This window comes from Microtus pennsylvanicus, chromosome 2 (assembly GCF_037038515.1).
Source record: "Microtus pennsylvanicus isolate mMicPen1 chromosome 2, mMicPen1.hap1, whole genome shotgun sequence".
NCBI classification, from domain to species: Eukaryota; Metazoa; Chordata; class Mammalia; order Rodentia; family Cricetidae; genus Microtus; species Microtus pennsylvanicus.
Genome location: NC_134580.1, coordinates 20,084,902 through 20,107,857, shown reverse-complemented (window position 1 = coordinate 20,107,857; position 22,956 = coordinate 20,084,902). Strand labels below are relative to the sequence as shown.

General features: G+C 37.7%; 1 protein-coding gene across 4 annotated transcripts in view; it reads right to left on the bottom strand.

The window, feature by feature from the left end:
* Window positions 1-611: 611 nt before the first annotated feature.
* Window positions 612-22,956, bottom strand: part of Lrrk2 (leucine rich repeat kinase 2) — a 128,106-nt gene continuing 105,761 nt past the window's right edge. For 2 of the 4 annotated variants that reach the window (XM_075960407.1, XM_075960409.1), the window contains exons 42-51: window positions 20,524-20,694; window positions 19,227-19,327; window positions 15,103-15,297; window positions 13,746-13,939; window positions 12,193-12,265; window positions 10,395-10,579; window positions 5,769-5,921; window positions 4,012-4,220; window positions 1,939-2,010; window positions 612-1,157 (exon numbers count right to left, since the gene is read on the bottom strand). In XM_075960407.1, the coding sequence (XP_075816522.1) occupies window positions 1,036-1,157; window positions 1,939-2,010; window positions 4,012-4,220; window positions 5,769-5,921; window positions 10,395-10,579; window positions 12,193-12,265; window positions 13,746-13,939; window positions 15,103-15,297; window positions 19,227-19,327; window positions 20,524-20,694 (1,475 nt within the window). In that variant the 3' untranslated portion in view covers window positions 612-1,035. Of the gene's footprint in view, window positions 1,158-1,938; window positions 2,011-4,007; window positions 4,221-5,768; window positions 5,922-10,394; window positions 10,580-12,192; window positions 12,266-13,745; window positions 13,940-15,102; window positions 15,298-19,226; window positions 19,328-20,523; window positions 20,695-22,956 lie in introns of all 4 variants that reach the window. The other 2 variants (XM_075960406.1, XM_075960408.1) reach the window with 1 other exon arrangement.

Sequence of the window (22,956 nt, the reverse complement as noted above, 5' to 3'; positions counted from 1 at the left end):
GAGAACCACAAACAACATCTGGAGCCAGAGCCAACAAGATGCTCAGCAAGTAAGAACACTTGTTGCTGTGCTTGACAACTTGAATCCAATCTCTAGCATCCATATGGCGGAAGGAGACAGTAAAATCTTGCAAGTGGCCCCTGACCTCCATGTGTGTGCATGGCACGCAATACACATCCATCACACACATAAATATATAATAAACAAGTAAGAAAAAAACCAGAAATATCCCCATGAATAAATGATCACTGTATTTACACTAAGTATATAAACTCTAGGGCATCCACATTTAAAGGTGGAGTAGGAAAGAGAAAGACTGTCATTCTCAGACATGAGGCCTCTTTGTTGACATCATGTCTCCTTTTCAGGAGTTTTCATAACGTTTCCTTTTAGGTCTTGGACACCAGGCCTTTGCTCACAAACTGTGGGGCATATTCCTGACATTTTTAGTGGAATTCTCTTTTAGATGAAATTGTATTAGATGAACTTTGCATCAGCACCCAATATCCTTCTTGACCTAGCAAAAATCTTTTATTATTGAAAAATCTGGCAATTTACAATTAAGATGAGAATGCACTTAAAAACAAAATATGAAAGAATCTATTACATGGGAAGCTGCCCAGATATTTTTATTCTACTCTATGGAATCCACAGATAGTAAACAAGCAACATCCATATCTTAAGCAACAATTTAAAATAGATTTATCTTCATATTGCATAGCAAAACAAATATGGCTGCCTTATAAATTTTAGTATAAATACTGAAATTAAGTGCTTTGTAGATTTCTGTTGATTATCCCATCAAATTAGTTAAAGCATATAGAAAATATAGTACTAAATTAAATAGTTCTTTAAAACACATTTGCTGATAAATATTTTACATATATTAAATTAAGCATAAAACATACACATTCCTTCATATACATATGAGTTTTTCAAAGAATAGAATATACTTTTCAATGTAAACATTTAAAAACGTATTTTAAAATCAAGAGGTCCATTTTCCAATCCCATGGCAGGGATGTCTGTATCCTCCTAGTCAACAGATATTCTTCTCATTTTCTCAGCTAATTCTGTTCTCACTTCAATGTGTTTTTCTAAATTTTGTACTTCGTGTGGAAGATTGATGTCCCAAATAGACAAGCAAGACTGTATTTCTGTAAGGAATAAAAGAAATTATATTTCAAAGATCCACTGTAAAGCAGCTTTATTAACTTATATATATTTGTTCTGAACAAATGTAGAAATATAAACTCAGCCTTAAAAGTGTACTAAGGTACTGCTATTTTAAAACCAATTCCCCTTGGTACTGTCAATCACACATTAAGCTCCTAAATTCTAAGAAGTACATTTTATTACCTATTTACTTCATGGAATAGTTATTTCAAATATTGTTCAATATTGGGCAACACAGAGATATTCCTATGAAAATAATTTGTAAGGAAAAATATTTCCTTTAATTTAAACCCAGTTGAGTCCACACTTCACAGTGGTTATCTCTACTACTTCGGGAAAACATTTAACTCTCTTAAGCTGATAAAATCTAATTTTGAAAATGTCTGAGTTATTTACACTTTATAGCTCAAATGGAAACTGCTGATGAGAACCGATGAGATGGCTCGGCAGCTGAAGGTGTTTGCTGTGAAGACTGAAGATCAGAGTCCGAACTCTGGGACCCACATGGTGCAAGAATAGAGCGAACTCCTTCATGTCATCCCCTGATCTTTAACATGCATGCATCCAAACATACAGGACCCATAGGAATACAAACACCACACACACACACACACACACAAATAACTAAATACATATAATACATTTTTTAAGAAGATGTTGCTGAATGTAGAATGCATTACATGAGCTATCAGCTTTCAATGCATAGTGTAAGGCCACCTCACAACACAAGCTTTTCAGTACAGAGAATGATGCTAATGTTACCTTTTTGTTCTTGGGCACCTTCTGTATTCTTCCTTTTGTACCCCAAAACCAGCATGACATTTTTAAGGCTTCCTTTACCAAAAAAAAAGAATTTTTCTGTTAAAATAATATATCATATTCAACTAAAAAGCATTCATCTGTCCACATCTTAAACACAAATATACTGGAACTGAATTCGCACTGCTATTCTTTGGAACACACTTCAGATATATCAAAACCTTCCCAACAGATCAGCAATTTTTAAAGAAAACCTATGAAAATTATATTACTATGAGGTAACTGTTTATTCTTTCATACACATAGGTTTGATATTTATACTTAATTCCTCTCTAGAGCTACAATATTAGATGGAAGCCCGAGACAGTGCATTATTCAAATCAAGGCACAATCATGAGGCACCTGGAAAGCAAGGTGAATTGATATATTGACAGCCTATAATATCACAAGTGTCTCTTGAGTTTTTTGCTAATGTTTTGTCAATTATCTATCAAGAAGTGTTGTACATACTAGGTCTTTGGAAAGGTCCTAAGAATATTGCAAGAATGAGAACTCACAGACTCACCCATCCTGCGTGGTGTTTATGCTCTAATAAAGATGCAGTCGTTACTGGGGGAAAAAATCATAACTGCCCAATGTTATGCCAGTGATGGCTTCCAAAAGCCCAAAGAAAGAAGTCAACTTAATGATCCCCAGCTACTCTGAAGCTGAATACAAGAGCGACTGCATCAAAAAGCAAGACGACAGACTAATTTAACTGATAAAGAGGAAGAACCATATGTGCAAATGCTTCAGAAGGATAGAGCCCTGTGAGAGACTCCACACTTCCTGAGTCAGAAAGAACAAAAACAACAAAAAATGTGTGGTCATGGAGACAGACCGCTGGTAACTGAAGCACTTGTAGGCAGTATGTGTTTCAATTCTCCTTGACTTTAAGATCAATTATGATCCATGCACTGACTACAACTTCAGCAATAAACCAACCACTTGGACCCCACAGTACATACAACCCAAAACTGAGAATTCAGCACAGTTGGTAGATACAGGCCCCCTAAGCTCTCCCTCCCTGGTTATTTAATATATAGATATAGATATCGACAGATAGATAGATAGATAGATAGATAGATAGATAGATAGATAGATAGATAGATAATAGATAGATAGGAATGATAGTTAACAATTCCCCCAAAACACACCTAATTCTAGCTCATGCATGCAGCTCTAATATCCACAAAATAAAAGTCCACATAGGGCAGGGGAAATTCCTGTGGGTGCCAAATTTATTTCTCATATGATGAGTGTTTCGCTTTCCACTCTCTGAAGTCCCAACAACTCTGCTTTTGGAGAAATAAAACCTACTGTAATATTTTGTCATTGGATTTGCATACATGGGCAGATAGTGTTTTCTAAATAAAATTATTCATCAAAGAAAGATACTGAAAAATCCCTCTGTGAAGATATATTCCACATGGTATCCTAAATTTATTCATATTTAAGTGGAGGGAATATAGGAACAAATATATATAACAAATATATAAACAAAAGCTTGGGTAAAAATTAACATTATCAAAATGTGTGGACTATCAAGGTCACTGTGGATCACTCATAGAATATAAATCTGTTTAAAGACTAAAATCCAAGCAGGAGTCAACAAGGGTGGGAAACTTAAACAAAGCTCAAAATAAACATTTGCTTGACTTATTTGATGAAAAATGAAATAAATACAGTATTCAATTTTCATTTTACCTTACATATAAAGAAAAAAGCTCATAAGAGACAAATTGATAATTCATCTGCTATTGCCCACCTCTCTGATGAGAAAGAAAGCATCCAGCCCCTCTAGTGTTGACTGGCCCATTTCAGAGGTTGTCCCAGTTCTGGCTTCATTGTGTGACCCTCTAAAGCCCCTCCAGGGTTAACTGGCCCTTTTCAGGGGTTGTCCCAGATCTCACTTCATTGTGTGACCCTCTGACACACTACAAATGGCACCAGAAAGTCTGATTAAAGAGATGATTTTTTAATGGTATAGTTTATCATTCATTGGGCTATGGACCCGTCTAAAGGAAAGAAACTTGCCTAGCTGTGCCATGGACATGGCTCTCACAGAGTCACAGAAGTTGTGAATGGTGCGTATCACTCGTCGGGTGGAGAGGTCCAGGAGCAAAATGTGGCCTCCTCCAGTTCCTATCCAGAGAGCCGTGTTCTTCTGCAGGCAGAGCGCTTTCACCCTCCCCGAGTAAGACAGCTTGTGTTTTGACTCCTTGTTTACTTTGACCATCACCTCCCTAGATCACAAAGAACATGTTTAGTCACACTTTTACACACACTTAAGAGACTGAATGGATTTGCCTGCACATGCACAGCTGACTAACATTTTAAACACGAAGACAGCAAGAAAATTATCTCCTGGTGTTCTGGACACAGGTTCCAGTACCTGGATTTAGTTACCAAAATCCCAGGCATTCTAATTATTTAAAACAACACAGCATTTCAGTGGAACTTACATACATCCTCCCTCATACTCTAAATGATCACTAAACGACTCATCATACTTATGAAATGTAATGCTGTGAAAATAGTTGCCATGCTATATCCCTTAGGGACTAATGACAAGAAGGGAGCCCACACATACGTATTCAGTAAATACACAAGCATAGGGGTCCATGTTGGAAGCAAAACCTCAGAAAATGGAGGGCTGGCTGCATGCTCTGAGTACCATTGAAGTGAGCAGAGCTAAAGTGTTTAACAGAGAATGCCCGAAACCACATTGCTTTACCGGAAGAACATATTCTCAAAGGTAAGAACTGCTGTGGTAACCTTTCAACTTTAAGAAATCATTGTTTTCCATAAATATATAAGCCATTGGAAATATAATGAATTTTTCCAATATTAATATACAGGAGTTAATTTCAATGTTATCTATGAAGCCCAAAATTACAAAAGAAAAACACATCACTTATATTCAAAGATAGTAATATATATTAACATATATATTAAAAAATATACATTTGTATATGTATATTGCCAGGTGGTAGTAGCGCACACCTTTAATCTAGCACTTGGGAGGCAGAGGCAGGCAGATCTCTGTGAGTTTGAGGCCATCCTGGTCTACAGAGTGAGGACCAGGACAGGCTCCAATGCTACACAGCGAAACCCTGTTTCGAAATACCACTGATTTTCCCCCTTCACTAACTGATGAAATCTGCCAGGCAGAACTGTCACCCCTCTGAACTTGTCTCCTGAAGCTCTAGAGGAAAATAATAAGTCAGACAAGATTGAAGCAGAGTGAAGTGAGCAGACGTGGGTTTGGCAGTGAGTGGTTCTGCTTCTCGACACTGACGTATGGACCACGCCTGCCAACCCACCTGCTCTCAATTTGCATTCCATCCCTCCATCCAAATCCAGGAGGTCTGCACCCACATTGACTCTCATTTTGTGGCTTTTTCTCTGCAGTGCAATATTCTTGAAACTGTAACTTAATTATAAGGGATACTACTTGATACTTTGTCTCCGATCTCTAGGCAGCAGCATATGTGGTATTTTTGCATTTACTTTTTATTTTTATTCATTCTTTTTCATCTAGTACATCCTGACCATAGCCTAGCTTTTCATTAGAGGCTATTCTATATAATTTCATGAAGAGATAACAGTTTTCCTTCCTTGCCCGCCTAGTTTCCCAAAAGTCAATATGAAGAAAACTAAAGTACATGCTAACATGCTTCCTAATTTTTAAAAACTTCTCCTTGAGGACAGAAATGAAGAAAAAGGAGCCACAATTCCTTTCTCTCCCCCCTCACTTACAGAAACAGGGGTAAAGTAAGCAATGCATTTACTTTAAGAAGTGCACGCAGTCAATCAATTCACAGAGCTTCTCCGTTTTCTTGTCCCACACCTCCACCACGGGGCTGTTCTTCTTGGCAATAAAGAGAGCCACGTCTACTGCCACCGCTATGATGTTAGAATCGCTGAAAGCTGCGTAAGAAAAGCTAGGGGGAGAAAGGCGAAAAGTATACAGAGGTTAGCACTGTTTTCAAAATCAAACAACAGCACTGCTGTAATTATCTCATGTCCTCCCTTAACCGTTTGGATGGCTTTGCTCTTTGGCTAACTGACGCCGTCTGTACTTGATTGTAGAATAAAGATGACAACTCATGTTCTTTTCTGGGTTGATTTTGAAGTTTTAGGTTTATGTGATTCTGTATGGAATTTTATACCATCTCATAAATTCTAAAGGAAATATAGTCTCTGTAAATTTTAGACATTTCTTTTTATTATTTTTATTTTTAAATTTTATTTTCATCCCAACCACAGTTCTCCCTCCCATTCTTCCCCCCACCCACCCCCTCGCCTAGAGAAATGGCTCGGGAGTTAAGAGCACTGGCTGCTCTTCCAGAGGTCCTGAGTTCAATTCCCAAAATGGTGGTTCCCAACATGGTGGTTCACGACCATCTTTAACAAAATCTGATGCCTTCTTCTGGTGTATAGATAATTTTACACATTTCAACATAATCCTTGTTGCCATGTGTGCTGGGAAACATAATAATTAGCCATTTGTAGATAGAATTTAAAAGACATGGAAATAAATTATAAGTAGCAATGGCTCCAAAACTAAAAGAAGCCTTTAGACTTGTAAAAGTAAGTCAATCAAATACGTAGAAAAACCTTCCAGATAGATTCAAGTGAGTACAATATTTACAGAGCTTTAGAGTTCAGAAATTTGCTACTTATCTTCTTTGAAAATAGCAAGCAAATTCAAATATTTCTCTTCTAACCATAGACTTTGGCATCATATATAGCTTACAAACAGACTGGGGAGCTGTAGGCTCCATCTGCACGGCAAGATCCACACTCATTTTTTGAGCTTTCACCTAAATGTTATCTTCTCGGGTACTCGTCCCTGACCTCTGGGAAAGCACAGGCCAGCTGTTTCCTCTCCCCGCACTGGCATAACTGGTACTTTGCAGTCTTGATTAAGGTCTTACTTAGTGTGTCTCTCACCATCACCTCCTATATGTCCACAGCAACACAGAGTATTCACACACAGCCCAGTGTCTTCGCTGTGCTAGGCCATTTGTTAAGTGGGTCGACAGAAGGAGAAATCAACAAAGAGTCAACTATCAGGGTGAAGGGACATCTGGGAAAAATGGGAAACACTTCAAATTTAAAACCAACTTGGGAGGACTATATGAAAATGTCACGGGAATTTAACAACCATCATTATTTCTTATAATAGGCAAGGTTTTTTCCCTTTCCTATTTTCCAGTTCTTTATCATAGATGAAGATATCATCTCCTGTCAGAGAGTCATTGTTTTCAGTGGTTTTGCTGTGGTGTTTGCTGTATCTAATGAAAATAGTTCCATGAGCACGAACATTTACACAGGATGTTAGCATTAGAAAGCAGTTTTGTGTATGGTGTCTTGTTTGATCCTTAACCATAAATTTACAGATCTACAGGAATAATCTAGTGATAGAGAAGCTGCCTAGCATTCACAAGGCCCCATGTTCCATCCTAGCACAATAAATAAGAATGAATTTATAAAAATGGATTAAATCCCAATGCCTAGAAATACAAAACCAATGCCTTGCAAATGTTAAATAATTCACCTCAGGCCACTTGATGGGCACAGTGCAGAATTAAAACACAAAAGAAGTCCCATAGGTCCTAAAAGTAGACATTTTTTGGTACTAAATATTCCTTTCAGACAGCAAAGGCAGCACTAGCTAAAAGGATCCTGATGAGGAGATTGTCTCTGACCTCTGTGTAGGGGGAAGAGACCAGCGCAGCAGTAAATAGTCTTTTGGTATGAATACTGTGTCCCTGTGCTCATAATGGTGGTTCTCCATCTCTCTGGGTAAGTGAAACCCTGGGGGAGGCTTATCTTCATGGGTATTTCCCAGTAAAAGAACCCCACAAGGTACCCTGGGAGAAAATTATCTTCATGGGTGTTTCTCAGTATAGTATCCAGACAAAGTACCTGAGGGAGGCTTATCTCCATGGGTGTTTTCCAGTAAAGCATTCATACAAGGCACCCATGATGGCATCAAATGACTTATAAACAATTGCATGCCTGTGATTCTAAAACATTTAAGGACTGCATAGATGTGTAAAAGTGAAAATTAAAGAAAAATGAGTCTATCCAAATTTAATATACTGTAGTACATCTTAACACTGATTATATTTTAGAATCATCTCATATCTTTACAAAAGAAAGCATTGACATTGAAGTCAGAATCGTCTTAGTTGTCCTGATTTCGTAGATACAAAGCATGAGATTGACTTAGCTGCATAGCAGGTCATGGAGGATCACTGTGAACTATGGGATTAAGATATTACATTTAAAAAAAACAATAGGGTAGACGCTGTAAAGAAAAATGCTAGGAGCAGTGACAGCTCACATAGAAGACAGCTAAGTATGTGTGAAGAAGCAGGGTTGTCACATAGGAGTGGCATTTGAATTGAAGCAGACAGAACAAGAGCTCAGCAGGTATGCAGATGGAGATCAAGCCTGTGAACAGGCTCAGATGTGCCGCCGGAAAGTTTGTCATCGAGAACGGAAGTGATTTCCCTTTAACCAAAGCGCACAGGCAGCTGTAGATTGTGAATCTGGAGAGCTGAGCTAAACTAAACTGTGAATAGGGCACAATGGGAAGCCTCTGAATCCTTTTCAGCAGGAGAACCTGGCTTCTATTCTCAAGGGTTTTGTTTTCAACATAGAGACAGACCAGAGAACAAAGTCTGGCCAGAAGCTGAAAACTGGACAGAAATCTGCGACTGTTAACATGGCCCTAGACATCCTGGGCCATGATCGCAGCAGAGAAGCTCCAGGGTATATGGGACAACTGGGAAAGCCGAGTCACCATGAGAGTAAAGGACAATGTTATCACGAGTTATCCCCAATTTCGATACTAAAAACCAGACAGACACACAAAACCTAGCAAATCATTTGAAGGAAAGATTTGTGAGCAAGTGCTGATGGCTATCATAATCACAGTTAATGTATCTGAGAGCTTACCAGGTACTAAGTATTACATTAATATCCTTACACTATTTTTTTTTTTTTTTGGTTTTTCGAGACAGGGTTTCTCTGTGGTTTTGGAGCCTGTCCTGGAACTGGCTCTTGTAGATCAGGCTGGTCTCGAACTCACAGATATCCGCCTGCCTCTGCCTCCCGAGTGCTGGGATTAAAGGCGTGCGCCACCACCGCCCGGCTCCTTACACTAATTTTTTTTAACCTTCTAAGCATCCCTTAGGGATGAAGAATTGGACAGTATTCAAGTAGGAGTGAAATAGATACTGATGTTATTATTTCAGTTAACAAAACTGATAGGTTATTATTTAAGTAACTGCAGAACCAATTTCTGACTTGCACTTTGTCCTTTTGCCTCATCTTACCCTACCTCTTACTGAGGAAAACCATAAACAAAACATAGATTTGGTTAAAATCCAAAGTAAAATGGAAACTATTCAATGGATCCTGCTGGACAACTCAGGGTACTCAGCTGCAGACAGTGACTGGCATACCAAAGAACCCAACAGTACCTTAAAGTTCAGTGTGTAGAGGAAGTGCCCATGCCCCTCCCCAACCCAGGGTGAACTGTTGATGGGCTCAGTCTTGTGTAGGCTCCTATGAGGTTGTGACTGCATTGCACTGCCTGGTCCTTCCTCAGAGACCAGCATCTCATCGTCCTTCTGCCTACCTTCCAGGATTTTACATCCTTTCTACCCCTGTTCAGCTATGACCCCTGAGGTGTAAATGTCGCATTTAGGACTCAGAACTCAACCATCGCTTATTCTCCAAATCCCGTGGTCACACAGATGTTCCTGGTTAAACTCTGTGGGTCTCAAATATATACATATATGTATATATAAATATATATGTATATATCTCATAGATATACACACAATATATATATGAAGAGAGAGAAATTACTATTTGATAGGGAAATTAATAGAGGTAAGAGGGAGAAAGTATGAGGTGACAGTAACCAGAATGTACTTTACCATGTATGAAACAGATGAAACACAAAAAAATTTAAAAATATACTTGTTCAAAGTTTATATATTTTTATTCTTGCTTGACATTAGTGTCACTAACTTGGTCATAATTTTGATAAAGAATTATTATATTTAGAAATTATTATCCTTAGATATCTATAATTGACACTTAAAATAATTATAAATAATTAACTATATAAAATCCACAGCTTTAGTTAATTAGACATTGATTGGCTCCTAATTTCAATTTTCTAATTTTAACAATAATTAATATAGTAATGCTACTATAATAGTTAGAATTTGATAAATTTTTGATCGAGAATGTTTCATTTTATAATAGACAAATACTGCATTTCAAATAATATTTAGCATCAATATGGCCTATGAGTGGTTTTATTAATATGATTCTAAAGAAAAAATGACTAAATGGTAAATTGGTTGAATAGAATAGACATAACTTACAGCTGGTTGGTTCTTGTCTCTATGAGTTTCTGAATGGTGAAATCACTGGAAAATGAGAAGATCTTTGTGCCACACCCTCCCCAGGTGATGTGCCTTTCAGATGAGTTCATGGACACACTCAAGCACATCAGGGGGGTACTGACATTGCCTATGCGTAGTGTCTTCAAGGGGGCAGCTCCTTTACACTGCAGAGAGTAAAAGAGCAGACTCAGTGTGTGAGGTGATGCTGGGTAACTTTTCACTGTACAGAAGTGCTTTCCCTTTTAAATGATTAGGGATGATAAAATTAGAATTCAGTCAGATGCAGATATCCACAGCTAAGCACTGGACTGAGCTCCTGGAGTCCAGTTGAAGAGAGGGGGGAGGTATTCTATGAGCAAAAGGATCAAGATCATGATGGGGAAACCCACAAAGAGAGCTGACCCAAGTTAGTGGGATTTCACTGACTGACTACGGACTGACTATGGACTGATTTAGCTGGAGAACCTGCATAGGTCCGAACTAGTCACTCTGAATATAGGTGACAGTTGTGTGGTGTGGGGCCACTGGCAATGGGACCAGGATTTATCCCTAGTTCATGAACTTGCACTTTGGAGCCCATTCCCTATGGAGGGATACCTTATTCAGCCCAGGAGGGAGGGGCTTGGTCCTAGCTCAACTTGATGTGCCAGACTTTGTTGATTCTCCATGGGAGGCCTTACCCTTTCTGAGGAGTGACTGGGGAATTGGGTGGGGGAGGAAGGCCGAGTAGGAGTGAAAGGAGGGGAGGGAGGGGGAACTGTGGTTGGTATTCACGTGTAAAATTAAAAAGAAACTTTCAAATAAACAATTTAAAATATTAATTCAGATACATTTTTCAAAGTTTCTACCAAGACAGGGTTCAGTTAAACTTCCATTCAGGTTGTGATCCTCCCCACCACCCTCTTCCCTAGGCAAAGACTGTTCAGGAAATAGCCTCCTCACCAGACATGCATCTGTTTTTCTTTAGATCAGTGGTTCTCAGTCTTACTAATGCTGCCACCTTGTAACCTAGTTCCTCATGGTATGGTGACCCCCAACCATAAAATCACTTCATTGCTACTTCATAACTTTTTTGCTACTGCTATGAATCATAATTTAGATATCTGATGTATGACCCCAAAGGTTTCACAACCCACAGGTTGAGAACCACTGCTTTAGATACCAAAAACATAGGTGCTGAGAGGTAGAAGCTGATTGAATAGAAGGAACCATAATGAATTGCTGAAGGAATAGATTCTCTTATGACTAAATGAGTCTCAGGGACAGGAGGTTGAGTGACGTCTTCAGTGATGCGGAAAAAATGGTTGGTATACCAGATGTTTTTCATGTGGGAGGCGGAGCAGGGAGCGGGAGAGAGGGGAGTCAAGCTGGGGGATGGACCCAAGGCATCCTGAATGGGCATTGTGTTCTCTACAGAGCATTGACTCCAGTTGCCACCCAGCAAGTCAAACTTCAATGTCTGTTTTTTCCTGGAATGCTTTTTATAAGAGAGATCTACTTCATACAATTCTACTTCGTACAAATTGAATTATCTCCACTCCTTTCGTTTCAAAAAAGATTTTATTTCTTGTTACCTTCAGTTCATGCCTGTAAACTCGAGCAGCAAGTTGTTGTTTTTAAGAATCTAATATATGCTAAAATGCATGGATCAAAACATAGATAACAGGTGGAATGTATGATATTGGTTATCAGGAATCTGATAATTACATAGAGGAGAAATACATAAAACCAAGTCTTTAAAAAATACACTCTTATGTAAAATGTATTCAACATTTACCTTAATGGTGTTATCTTCAAATATCACTAGATTACCATCTGCAGTTCCCACCAAAAGAAAATTACTTTGTTTGCTGAAACGAGAAAAGTTGAACTTGTCACAACTAACATTGTTTTGAGTACCCTGACTTTAAGTTCTTTCATCTTGACTAAACTTGAGATGGGTCCCCTTCAGCCTCTGCTCCTTGAAGCAGTGATTATTTGATCATTACAATACACAGGCCATATCTGCTTCTTTTGAAGCAGAAATCCCTGCCCTGCCTTGGGTTAGTTTCTCAGCATCAGAAAGCCTTTTCCAATGACCAAGACGCCCTCCTCTTAACATGCAATAAAAATAGAGATGTGTGTGCATTTGCCAGTCTCCAGGAGAGAGTAGGGACCTACTTTCAGTAAGGAATATTAGCAAAGACAGATGATGGGCTCATGATAAGAGCATCTTGCCACACCCTACAATATCCTTCAATGTTTTCACAACTGTAACACATCCCTGAGCCTAAAGCTCTTCCACCTTTGTTCTACGTGAACTGAGTTTGATATCTTTTTCCTACTATGATAGCTTCATTAAAAAAAAAAGTCTTCTTTGCCTTTTGAACTCAACCCAAATGAAATTTTTCTTCAACACTATTCAAATAATTTCAACTCCAAAATTCACTGTGCAGCTCACACTTCAGTCCCCCAAACTCCATATTTTTCATTATTTTTTCTAGTGTTGGCTTAAACAAAAGAAACATCAAATATAAAGACTCCTGGAAATTAAATCCTGTTCCCTATAATACAGCTCCCAATGTATACTTATGCATATATATTCTGCCATTTAGGTATATTGATTATGGTCTGTTCACAGCTCACTGGTAGAGCAATTGCCTAAGCACTTAAATCTTTGGGACATGATCCTTATAAATGACAAAAAAAAAACCTAAGTGATTTGTAAGCTATATTAACAGCTTACAAGTTTATTAAAATTTACTGAAGTTCCATTTCAGCATGGGCAGTGTGGGGCACGCAGGCACCATGGTGTGGGTATGGAAGGCAAAGGAAAACTTGCAGAACTCAGTTCTCTCCTTCCAACATGTAGATCCCAGGTAGCGAACCCACAACTTCTGAGCTGACAGTGATTATTAAACTGTATACATACAATTTTAGGGTTTATAAACAACTGTAGATTATTTTGCAAAGCAGTGGTTAGATTACTGCTGTTTCAATGTTGCCCATACTAAGTTGGTGCTATATTGATGTCTGCATTCGAGGAGAAAAATAATTGAACATTCAGTTTTGAAGAAACACCGGCACACATACCCAGGCAGGCTGAGCAGAGGGGAAGTCATGGGGTAGCCACAGCTGAGCATGAAAAATACTTGATGTATTTTTACCTGCCTCAGCTAAAGCAGTATGTAGAAAAATCACCAGTATCATCCAGGTCCCTCAGGATTCTCAAAAGAAAAAGCAAGTCAATGGCAAGCAGCTTAAGTCAAGCAGTCATTGCAGGTGCAATAATTTTGCCAATGATTAAAGTACCTGACAATATAATAGCCTTCAATTAATTGACAACCGTACCTCTGCTTGGCGAAGGAATTGCAATACAAGCAAGTAACAGAGTCAGTCATCTTTTCAAGAGTGTGCCTCTTTGTCTCGTCTTCAGCGTTGATGACCAGGAGATCCCCAGACTGTGTGCCGCACACAACCCAGCTCTCTTTCTCAGCAGGGAGATGCACCAAAGCCAGACACAATATTCTACTATCAGTAACTTCCTGTTAAGAAAAGAAAGTAAAATCAAGGTGAGGTGGCCTTACTTTAAGTTACCAGATCTTATATAGAATGAAAATATCCTGTAATTTATGTACTTAAATCTGGCTACCCTTGGGCACTTACTTTTACAATCAATGCCTGTTTTATTTACTTTTTAACAATAGATAATATATCCAGTAAAGATTTTTCCTACCTAGTTGCAGAATGCATCTGAATCTGAAATTAAAAATTGAAAAGAATATTTTTTTCCAAATCAATTATTTCATCAAGATCAATTGAAAGGATTCTTTAAACTTGAGCATAAGTTTTAGCAAACTATTTCAAGGCAATAGTCAAAATGTCAAATTACTTTTAACTCTATAAATTTATCTTTTTGCCAATGTATTGATCTGTTTTGTAAGAGTCATATACAGATCTCTTTTGTTCATTCCTCTACTACTGGGAGTGTTGGCTGCCAACAGACCCAAGAAAGTGTGATTACACGGCCCCACTTCTAAGCAGACAGTTGTGAATGCCCAACTGACATTGGAGAACGAATGTCTCATCTTACATGTAGATATCAGGGGACTGTTTAATAACTAGTGTGTAGCACTTGATGATCTTATGACCTCTGTTGTGTAGACGGATACCCAAAGTCCACCAGGCCCTTTTGTGTGCACACTCAGTGAACACCTGGCCTTTGTGTAAGGGCACCTGATGCCAACCTGATCTCTTATGTAGGGACACCTGATAGCAGCCTGGCATTTGTATGTGGACACCAGAACACCTGGCCTTTTGTGTATAGGCACTGTGCTGGTCATACTCTAGAGCCCTTGAGAGAAGAGACTGAGGCTCAGCTTCCCCAGGAACCATATCTTCTATTCTGAGTTACTTATTCTGTTTCAGCTTCCTTTACCTCCTGCCAAATTTGTCACTCCTTAATTAATAATAACAAGAGGGCTGTTTTAGGCTCTGTTTCCAGAGATCCTAACCTGACAAATATAACATATATATATATATATAAATATATATATACACATACACATGTACTCACTTGTTCCAAAGGAAAGTTAATTGAAACACTTCTACATTTACACTTACTTTATTTCTTCCAAAGTGATTGTTAACTGATAAAGTCTTTAAGTTATTTTGAAAGATTTCTAATTTAGAGAGAATCCATATTTACCTCATAGCTGTATCTTTCCGTGTTTAAGTCAAAGAAGGAGAGCTGCCCCTTTTCAGTGTTCCCACAGCCCAACCAGAGGGTCGCACTCTTGCTATTGGGATTTGTAGCAACCATGCATTCAACAACAATGTTCTTCGGTATTAAAATGTGCCGCATGAGACAAATTAATTCAGGTGAATTCAAAATGTCAAAGACCTAAGAAAGTTTAAAAATGACAAAAGAGCATTTGTCAAGTTAGCATTTCTTCCTTAAAGATCAAATGTGGCCTAAAGCTGTGTCAAGTAAAACCTGTGGTTTTTTTGTTGAGCACTAACTAATCTGGATGTTTAAGTACAGTAATCTGAACTACACACAAAACCACACTTAAAAACAAGCAAAAAATAGACTCTTTGTATACTGTGCACTATATATTCTCTTTGTATATGTGCCATGGTTTTTTTTTTAACATACAGTGTTCAAAAGTGTCAAGAACCAAACTTGTATGCTCAATTCTATATGCCAGAGACATTACTTGGGAAATTAATTGGGAGGGAAAAAGTCAAGCCAGAAACAAAGTACAACTTCTATCAGCTGAAGGAAGTGAAAGTTCAATATTTGTTAACAATTGAGAAAACGTCTCTAGAGCCCACATTTAAGTTTTGCACCAAGCAGTAGACATCAGGGAACCTGTGAGTGCACTGCAAGCTAACAGAACAATCATTTTCACAGTATTCATCTTTCTGATCCATAAGCATGGGAGATATTCCCATTTTCTGGTGTCTTCTTCAATATCTTCAAGTTTTTATTATATAAGTATCTAACTTGCTTAGTTAGAGTTATTTCAAGATATTTTATTTTTTGAGGCTATTGTGAAAATTTTCTTGATTTTTTTTCTGAGTTTGTCATTTGTATACAGGAAAGCTTCTGATTCTGTAGAATAATTTTACATCCTATTATTCGATCAGCCATAGATATTTTCCACTGAAATTTTTAGGGACTTTTATATATAGCATTGTATCATATGTAAATAAATATACTTTGACTTCTTCTTTTGCTGTTTAAATCTACTTCTATTTCTGGAATAATTTAGAGAGCACTGATATTAGCTCATTTTTGAAGGTCTAGTATAATCCTGCACTGAATCCATCTGATCTTGGACAATTTTTGTTTCAGAAATTTTGAATTGTTATTTCTAATTCACTAGTGGTTACAGGTCTGTTTAAATTGTTCATTTCATATTGATTTAATTATGGTAGGTTATATACACCAAGAAATACTTCCATTTCTTTTAAGCTTTCTACTTAGGTGGAGTACAAATATTTAAAGTATGTCTTTAGGATTCTCTGAATTTTCACAATGTTTTAATGTCTCTCTCTTCATATTTAATTTTATTAATTTGACACTTTTCTCCATCTTTTGGTTAATTTAGCAAAAGTTTTGTCAATCTTGTTCATTTTCTCAAAGAAGCAATCCTTCATTGATTCTTAGTATCATGCTCTTTGTTTCTAGTTCATTGATTTCAGCTCTGAGTTTGATTATTTTTTCATCTCTGTTCTTTTTAGATATTATTTCTTCCTGTCTTTCTAGAGATCTCATGTGTGTCATTATGTTAGACCCATTAAGTAGATCCATTAAGATGGTCCCTGTCAGTTGAGCAGTGGTGGCACATGCCTTTAATCCCAGCACTCGGGAGGCAGAGAAAGATGGATCTCTGAGAGTTTGAGGCCAGCCTGGTCTAAAAGAGTTAGTTCCAGAATAGGCTCCAAAGCTACAGAGAAACCCTGCCTCAAAAAAAAAAATTAAAAAAAAGGTGGCTTCTGTTTTCTAATCCAATCTGTTAATCTCTGTCTTTTTACTGGGAAAATTTAGACTATAAATATTGAGAGTAGTGTTTATTAATCTTCACTGTTGTGTAGCCTCCTGCTGCTTCTGGGATTATTCATTCATTGTATTGTCTGGGATGAAGTTGATCTCTTCAGGCTGAATTTTTCTTTGTATCACCTTCTGTAAATCTGGGTTGCTTAAGTTTGTTCTTAATATAAAATGTGTTTTATTTCTCTGTCAATGTGGTTGATAGTTTCGCTGGGTATAGAAGCCTGGGTTGGTATCTGTCATATCTTATGACCTGTAGAATATCTAGTCAGGATCTTCTAACTTTCAGAGTCTCCATTGAAAAGTCAAGTATCATTCCAATCAGTTTGACTTAAACTGTGATTTGGTATTTTTCCTTAAAAACTTTTATATATTTTCTTTGTTCTGTATGTTAGGTTTTTTACTGTTATGTGCTGTGTAGAGTTTCTTTGCCATTCCTGTCTTTTTAGTATTCTGTATACTTCTAGTACATCTTTAGTTTGGAGAAATTGTCTTCTGTGTCTTTTTAAAAAATATTTCTGTGCTTTTGACCTGGGTTTACTTTCCTTCCTCTATCCCTATTATTCCTCATTTTGATCTTTTGACAATGTCCAAGATTTCCTGAATATCTTGTACCTGAATTTTTAAAAATTTAGCAGTTTTTTTTAACTCTATTGGTAAATCTTATCTCTCAGACTTTTATTTGACATCCTTACTTTTTCATTTCCAGTTTTATTTTAGTTTGGGTTTTCTTTAGATATTTTATTTGTTTGTTGAATTCTATGTTCATTTCTTGAATTATTTTTATTGTTTCATCTGCTAGTATCTCACAGTGTTCACTGAGATATTTAGTCATATCTAAGGTCCTTGAACATATATGTAATTGATATTTTGAAGTCCTTATTTAACACTTCAGCTAAACTGCTTTTTTTTCAGGGCCTAACACAACAGAGTTGCTGGCCTCTGGAGGAGGCATATTGTTTTGGTTTTCATGTTTATTTGTCTTTTGTGCTGGGATCTAGGTATCTGGAGTTAGGATGTTTGAGATATTTCTTGCTGTATATATCTTGTCTCATCTTTGTTGGGTGAGTGTCCATTCTTTAGTTATTGCTGCCCAATCCGAGCCTTAGCCCACTTTGGTGGCTGTGGGGTACCCAGGTTCTAGCCAAGTCTGCAGACTGTGAGTATTTCCTCGTAGAGGGATGCTCTGAAGGTCTGTGAGGAGTCACCAAAGAAGAATTCTGGACTATAAAGAAAGGCTGAGCAAGGCAGTTGGAAGAGAATTAAGGGGACCCTGGCACTAAGAAGCAAGCCCCAAGGACATGGGGTGGGGTGATGAAGCATGTGCCCCTCAGGCAAGCTGCAGCAGGACCTAGGGTAAGTTTGGAGAGCGCAGGATGGAAGATAGGAAGGAGGATAAGGCTCCCTTGTCTGAATCCCAGGCTAGTGCGGCAGTTTTGGGTCCCTGATAGAAGTTCTGTGACAAAGAACTGAAGACAGGCTAAAAGAAAAGGTTGACTGGCTTGCTAGAAAGAGCTAGGAAACCCCTGGTTCCTCGGCAAGAGGCCAAGTCCCTAGGAGATTGGAGTGAGCTAAGACTTTAACTTAAAAATAAAGTCATAGGTAAGTAAATATTTTTTGTAGCTTTGTGGGAAAGAATCCCTTAAAATGTGACTTGAAAAGAAACAAATGTTACAAGAAAATGCTAAAGATGTCCTTATTAAAATGGAGGCATTATGTTCATGAAGATAACTTAAGAGAAAAAACAAAGCAAGCCTCATACAGTCAAAAGAAAATTTTACTCAAGATATACAAGAAAGAATAACATATATGAAAAGTGTCTTTCTCCCATACAATTTGTAGGCAGATAACTGAATAGAACAATGGGTTAACAATGAATAGACATTTCATAAAAGAATACAATATACTATATATATAATATAATATACACATACATGTGTGTAACTGTACATATCATAAATGATGGATATATACACAAATATGTATACATGTATCTGTATATATCAGCAATGATAGTGGTTCTTGGGATGTTGGGGTTACAGTGTGTACCAGAAAGGAAGAGACTATAGAAATTATACTTTTATAATTAGTATAATATATTAATGTATAACATTATATTTTACATATATATAACATAACTATTTTAACTCTGTATATATATGTTAATTCATGTGTTTGAGTATATATTTGAAGATTATATGCATATGTATGCAAGTGTACACAAATATATAATATTTGATACAAAATACTAAAAGTTTTTATCATGAATGTACCTGGGCAGAAGTGGGCCTTTCTTGAGGATTTTCTTTCAAACACTTTTTAATCAACTTCTCAACCATAGGCCATGGAGCACAGCCATATTCTTTAACTGGATCTGAAACATAAAAAAGATCATTCAGGCACACTAAATAAATCAAAAGTTATGTGCTTATTATCAACACAGATATGTTCGAACAATACAGTAGGAACTCTGATCTCCACAATTCTGAATTTACATAGTCGGTTTTGTTAACTTCACCTTAGGAGAGCTGTCACAAATGAGAGTTTCATGCCTGGAACCCACCAGGTAGGAGGCAGAAAGAAGGGTGATCTGAAATTCAGTGCTACACAACAAGCTGAAGGTCAAGTCATGGTTATATGAGATCATCTCATCCTCTCCCCAAAGCAGACAAACAAGAGCTGTCTTGACATTTTATGATATAAAAGGAGATACAAATGCCATGGGTGTAAATAAAATAAAGACATTTTCATTTGCTGTTTGTACATAAGTAGACTTTGAACCACCTTTACTCATATAATAAGTGGCAGGCCTTTTTAACTCATGTCTCCACAGTTGGTTTGAGTGTGCGCAGTTAACTTTTCCTCTAGGGATGCCATTAGTCATGTGGATGCAGCACAGAGACCAGGGCATTCGCCCTGGGAAGCTAACAGGTAGGATAAGGTAGACCAAGCAGCATCTGATTTGGTTTAACAATAATGTTTCCTTTTTCCGGAGTTCCCAAAGGGCAGCCAATTCCATAGTACCCATAGCAACTCTGAGTGTACACTCAGAAGTTTATCTTGGAGGAGAAAGAAGTATTAGAAACAGCTCATAATTCTGTAGTAGGAGATGATATAAGATTCAGGAATAGATAACAGGTCATAGAATTTCTTGGAGCCATTCAAAATGAGGTTTCTCTCATTAAATACTCATTTACCAATTTCATTAATATTTATGGAAAGAATTCATAAATATTTAACAATTTCTTCATGAATATGAATTATTTTGCTTCAAAGAAATGAGAACATCTCCGACTACCGTGAAATCCCACAACCATTATCAGAACTACAGGTCACAAGCCTGATTCTAAGGCTAATTTTCCTTTTCCAGGCCCTCCCAACATACTTCCCAACATACTAATACTCATTCTGGATTTCTTTAAGCCTAACGTAGCTATCATTTTCATGTTATCTTTATCATCTTTTCACAAAATTTAAGATTATCTATGCATTAAGCAACAATCATCAAACTGTGAATGGGAAGACTGGCACTAAGGAAAAAGTCTCACTTGTAGATAAAACAGAACTTACCTGGCAATTTCCCTTGTATTGCTAATTCATCAAACTCATTTGGAAACCTCAAGCCCTCTATGATTCTACCCCCGGTTGTCCAAATATCGTAAAGCAGTAAGCCGAACGAATAAACATCAGCCTGTTGGTTATAAATGACATTTCCTCTGGCGACTTCAGGTGCCCGGAAACCTAAAAGAAAACAGATAGAGCAATAAATATGCCCAACACTGGTGCCCACACTTGGGCCAGATGCTAAGAAACAGGCCAAGGGGATGAGCTCTTTGTCAGGCTGTGTCATCGCTGCAGCAAGACACCTGGGAAAAGTCAGGAAGTGGGCCTGTCCAGGTGCCATGCCACCCCTGATCTTCAAGGACAGATCTTGTGATCTTTACTATAAAATTTTAAAATTCTACTAAGACATCTTAGTCTTAAAAGATTATTCTGAAGGATAACATAGGTAAACATTGAATAATAAATTATTAAGTAGAGACTGGCAATCAAAGAATAAAACCTCACAGGGAAACAAAAAGCCTTTATCATTTTTTTCTCTTTGCTTAATATAACTGTTACCAGCAAAGAGATTTATACAGAAAAGAGGTGTATGGGGTTAAAGAGTACTTTCTAGGCTCAAAGTCACTTTAACACATCTTAAATCCAGTGGTTTCATTAGTTCCAGAAATGAGGATTCCATTTCACCTTATGAATTTAAAAACTACATTTTTATTTTTTAAAGGGGCCAGAGCCCAGCAGCAGAGCATTTCCCAACTTGCAGAATGCAGTAGAATGTAGAAGACCCTGGACTTTATCATTGTTACCACAAAATCAATTAATTGGTCTGTTCATTAAGACAAGTCAAAGTTTGTTCAGACCTATGCTGGAAATTCTGTATGTATATATGTGTGTGTATGTGTGTAAGTGTGTGTATGTCTAGTATGTCTGTGTCTGTGTGTATGTCTGTGTATGTGTGTATATGTGTGTGCATGTGTGTAAGTGTGTGTATGTCTAGTATGTGTGTGTATGTGTATAAGTGTATGTCTAGTATGTCTGTGTCTGTGTGTATGTCTGTAATGCGTGTATATGTATGCATATAAGTGTGCATGTGTGTGTAAGTTTAGTATGTGTATGTGTGTAAGTGTGTGTATATTTATGTGTGTGTCTCTGTGTGTGTGTTTGTGTATGTGTGTTTCTTTTCTGCCCTTCCACTGTCTTTTGGCACAGGGTCTCACTAAGCTTGCTGTTTCAGCTGGGCAGACATGTCAGTCTCCTTCTTTTCCAGTGCTGAGTCTACAGATGCCCTAAACAAAAGCATTTTTCTATTGTTACTGTTTGAATATGGATTGTCCTTCAAAGTTTTGTGACTTGACAGTCAGGTCCTCAATGTAGCCAAGTTTAGAAATAAATGGATCAGGGGGGGCTCCTACTTCAATGTATTAATGTATGGATGGATTTATATCAGAACTGATTGTTGGAAAGCGGTGGAATCTACAGGAGGTGGGGCATCAGTGGAAGAAATAAGTTACTGAGTATTTAGTCTGCCTCCAACCTCTCTTACTCCCACCATCACCCCCAACCTCACTGCTTACTGGCTGCCAAGAAGGTGAGCAGCCTCCTCTGACTGTTAAGCCTCCTTTGTTTAACTTCAGCCCAAATCAATGGAGTCAGTGAAACTTCCACCACTGGGAGCCAAAGAACTTCCTCCCGGACATAGATTTTTCAGAGTATAGCAACAAGTATGTCTATTTAGGGGGTACCTAAGCTATGATACTGTTGAAATATTTCTTGAAAATCCCCAATGGGTTTCTAGTGACCTTGCAAAGTCATCTAAGTTGAACCTTGTCTCTACCATTTGATGGTGAATAGCTAGAGAACATTTAATTTGCCTAAAGACAGTTTTATTTGTATAGATGTTGACAGACTTGAAGCCATCAATCACCATTTACTTCAGTCAATTCTGCAACTGTCACAGAACACAGAACCAATTGTCCCCCTCAACAGGAAATCCACGGTGGAGTTAAGGGTGGAACTCTTCCATATTTACTCTTCCCAAAGTAGACAATGTCACATGGCAACATCTCCGTCAGTAAGCGAGCTGTTGCTCTCTTTGAGCTTATGCTGAACTCGTATTGGACTGGGGAAGTTCTCAGTCTTAGGCTGCCTGAGTTTGCATCTGCTCTGCACTGTGGTCCTTGTCAACATTCCATCGGCTCTCACTCCCTGGTTTGTAGATGAGAAGTAGCAGTAGGTCTTATATGGGGTCATTCTTGCAAATGGTTAAGCATGAACCTTAATCACTGCTCAGGCACTGAAAAGATCTGAACTTCTCAATGTCCTGTAGAGACAGAGTTATCTCGCATACGTGAACACCCAGGGTGAAGATATTCCATTCAGGGTTAATATAAAATGCATATACACTTACAAAATGTTTCATGAATACATTTTTTTATTACTGGA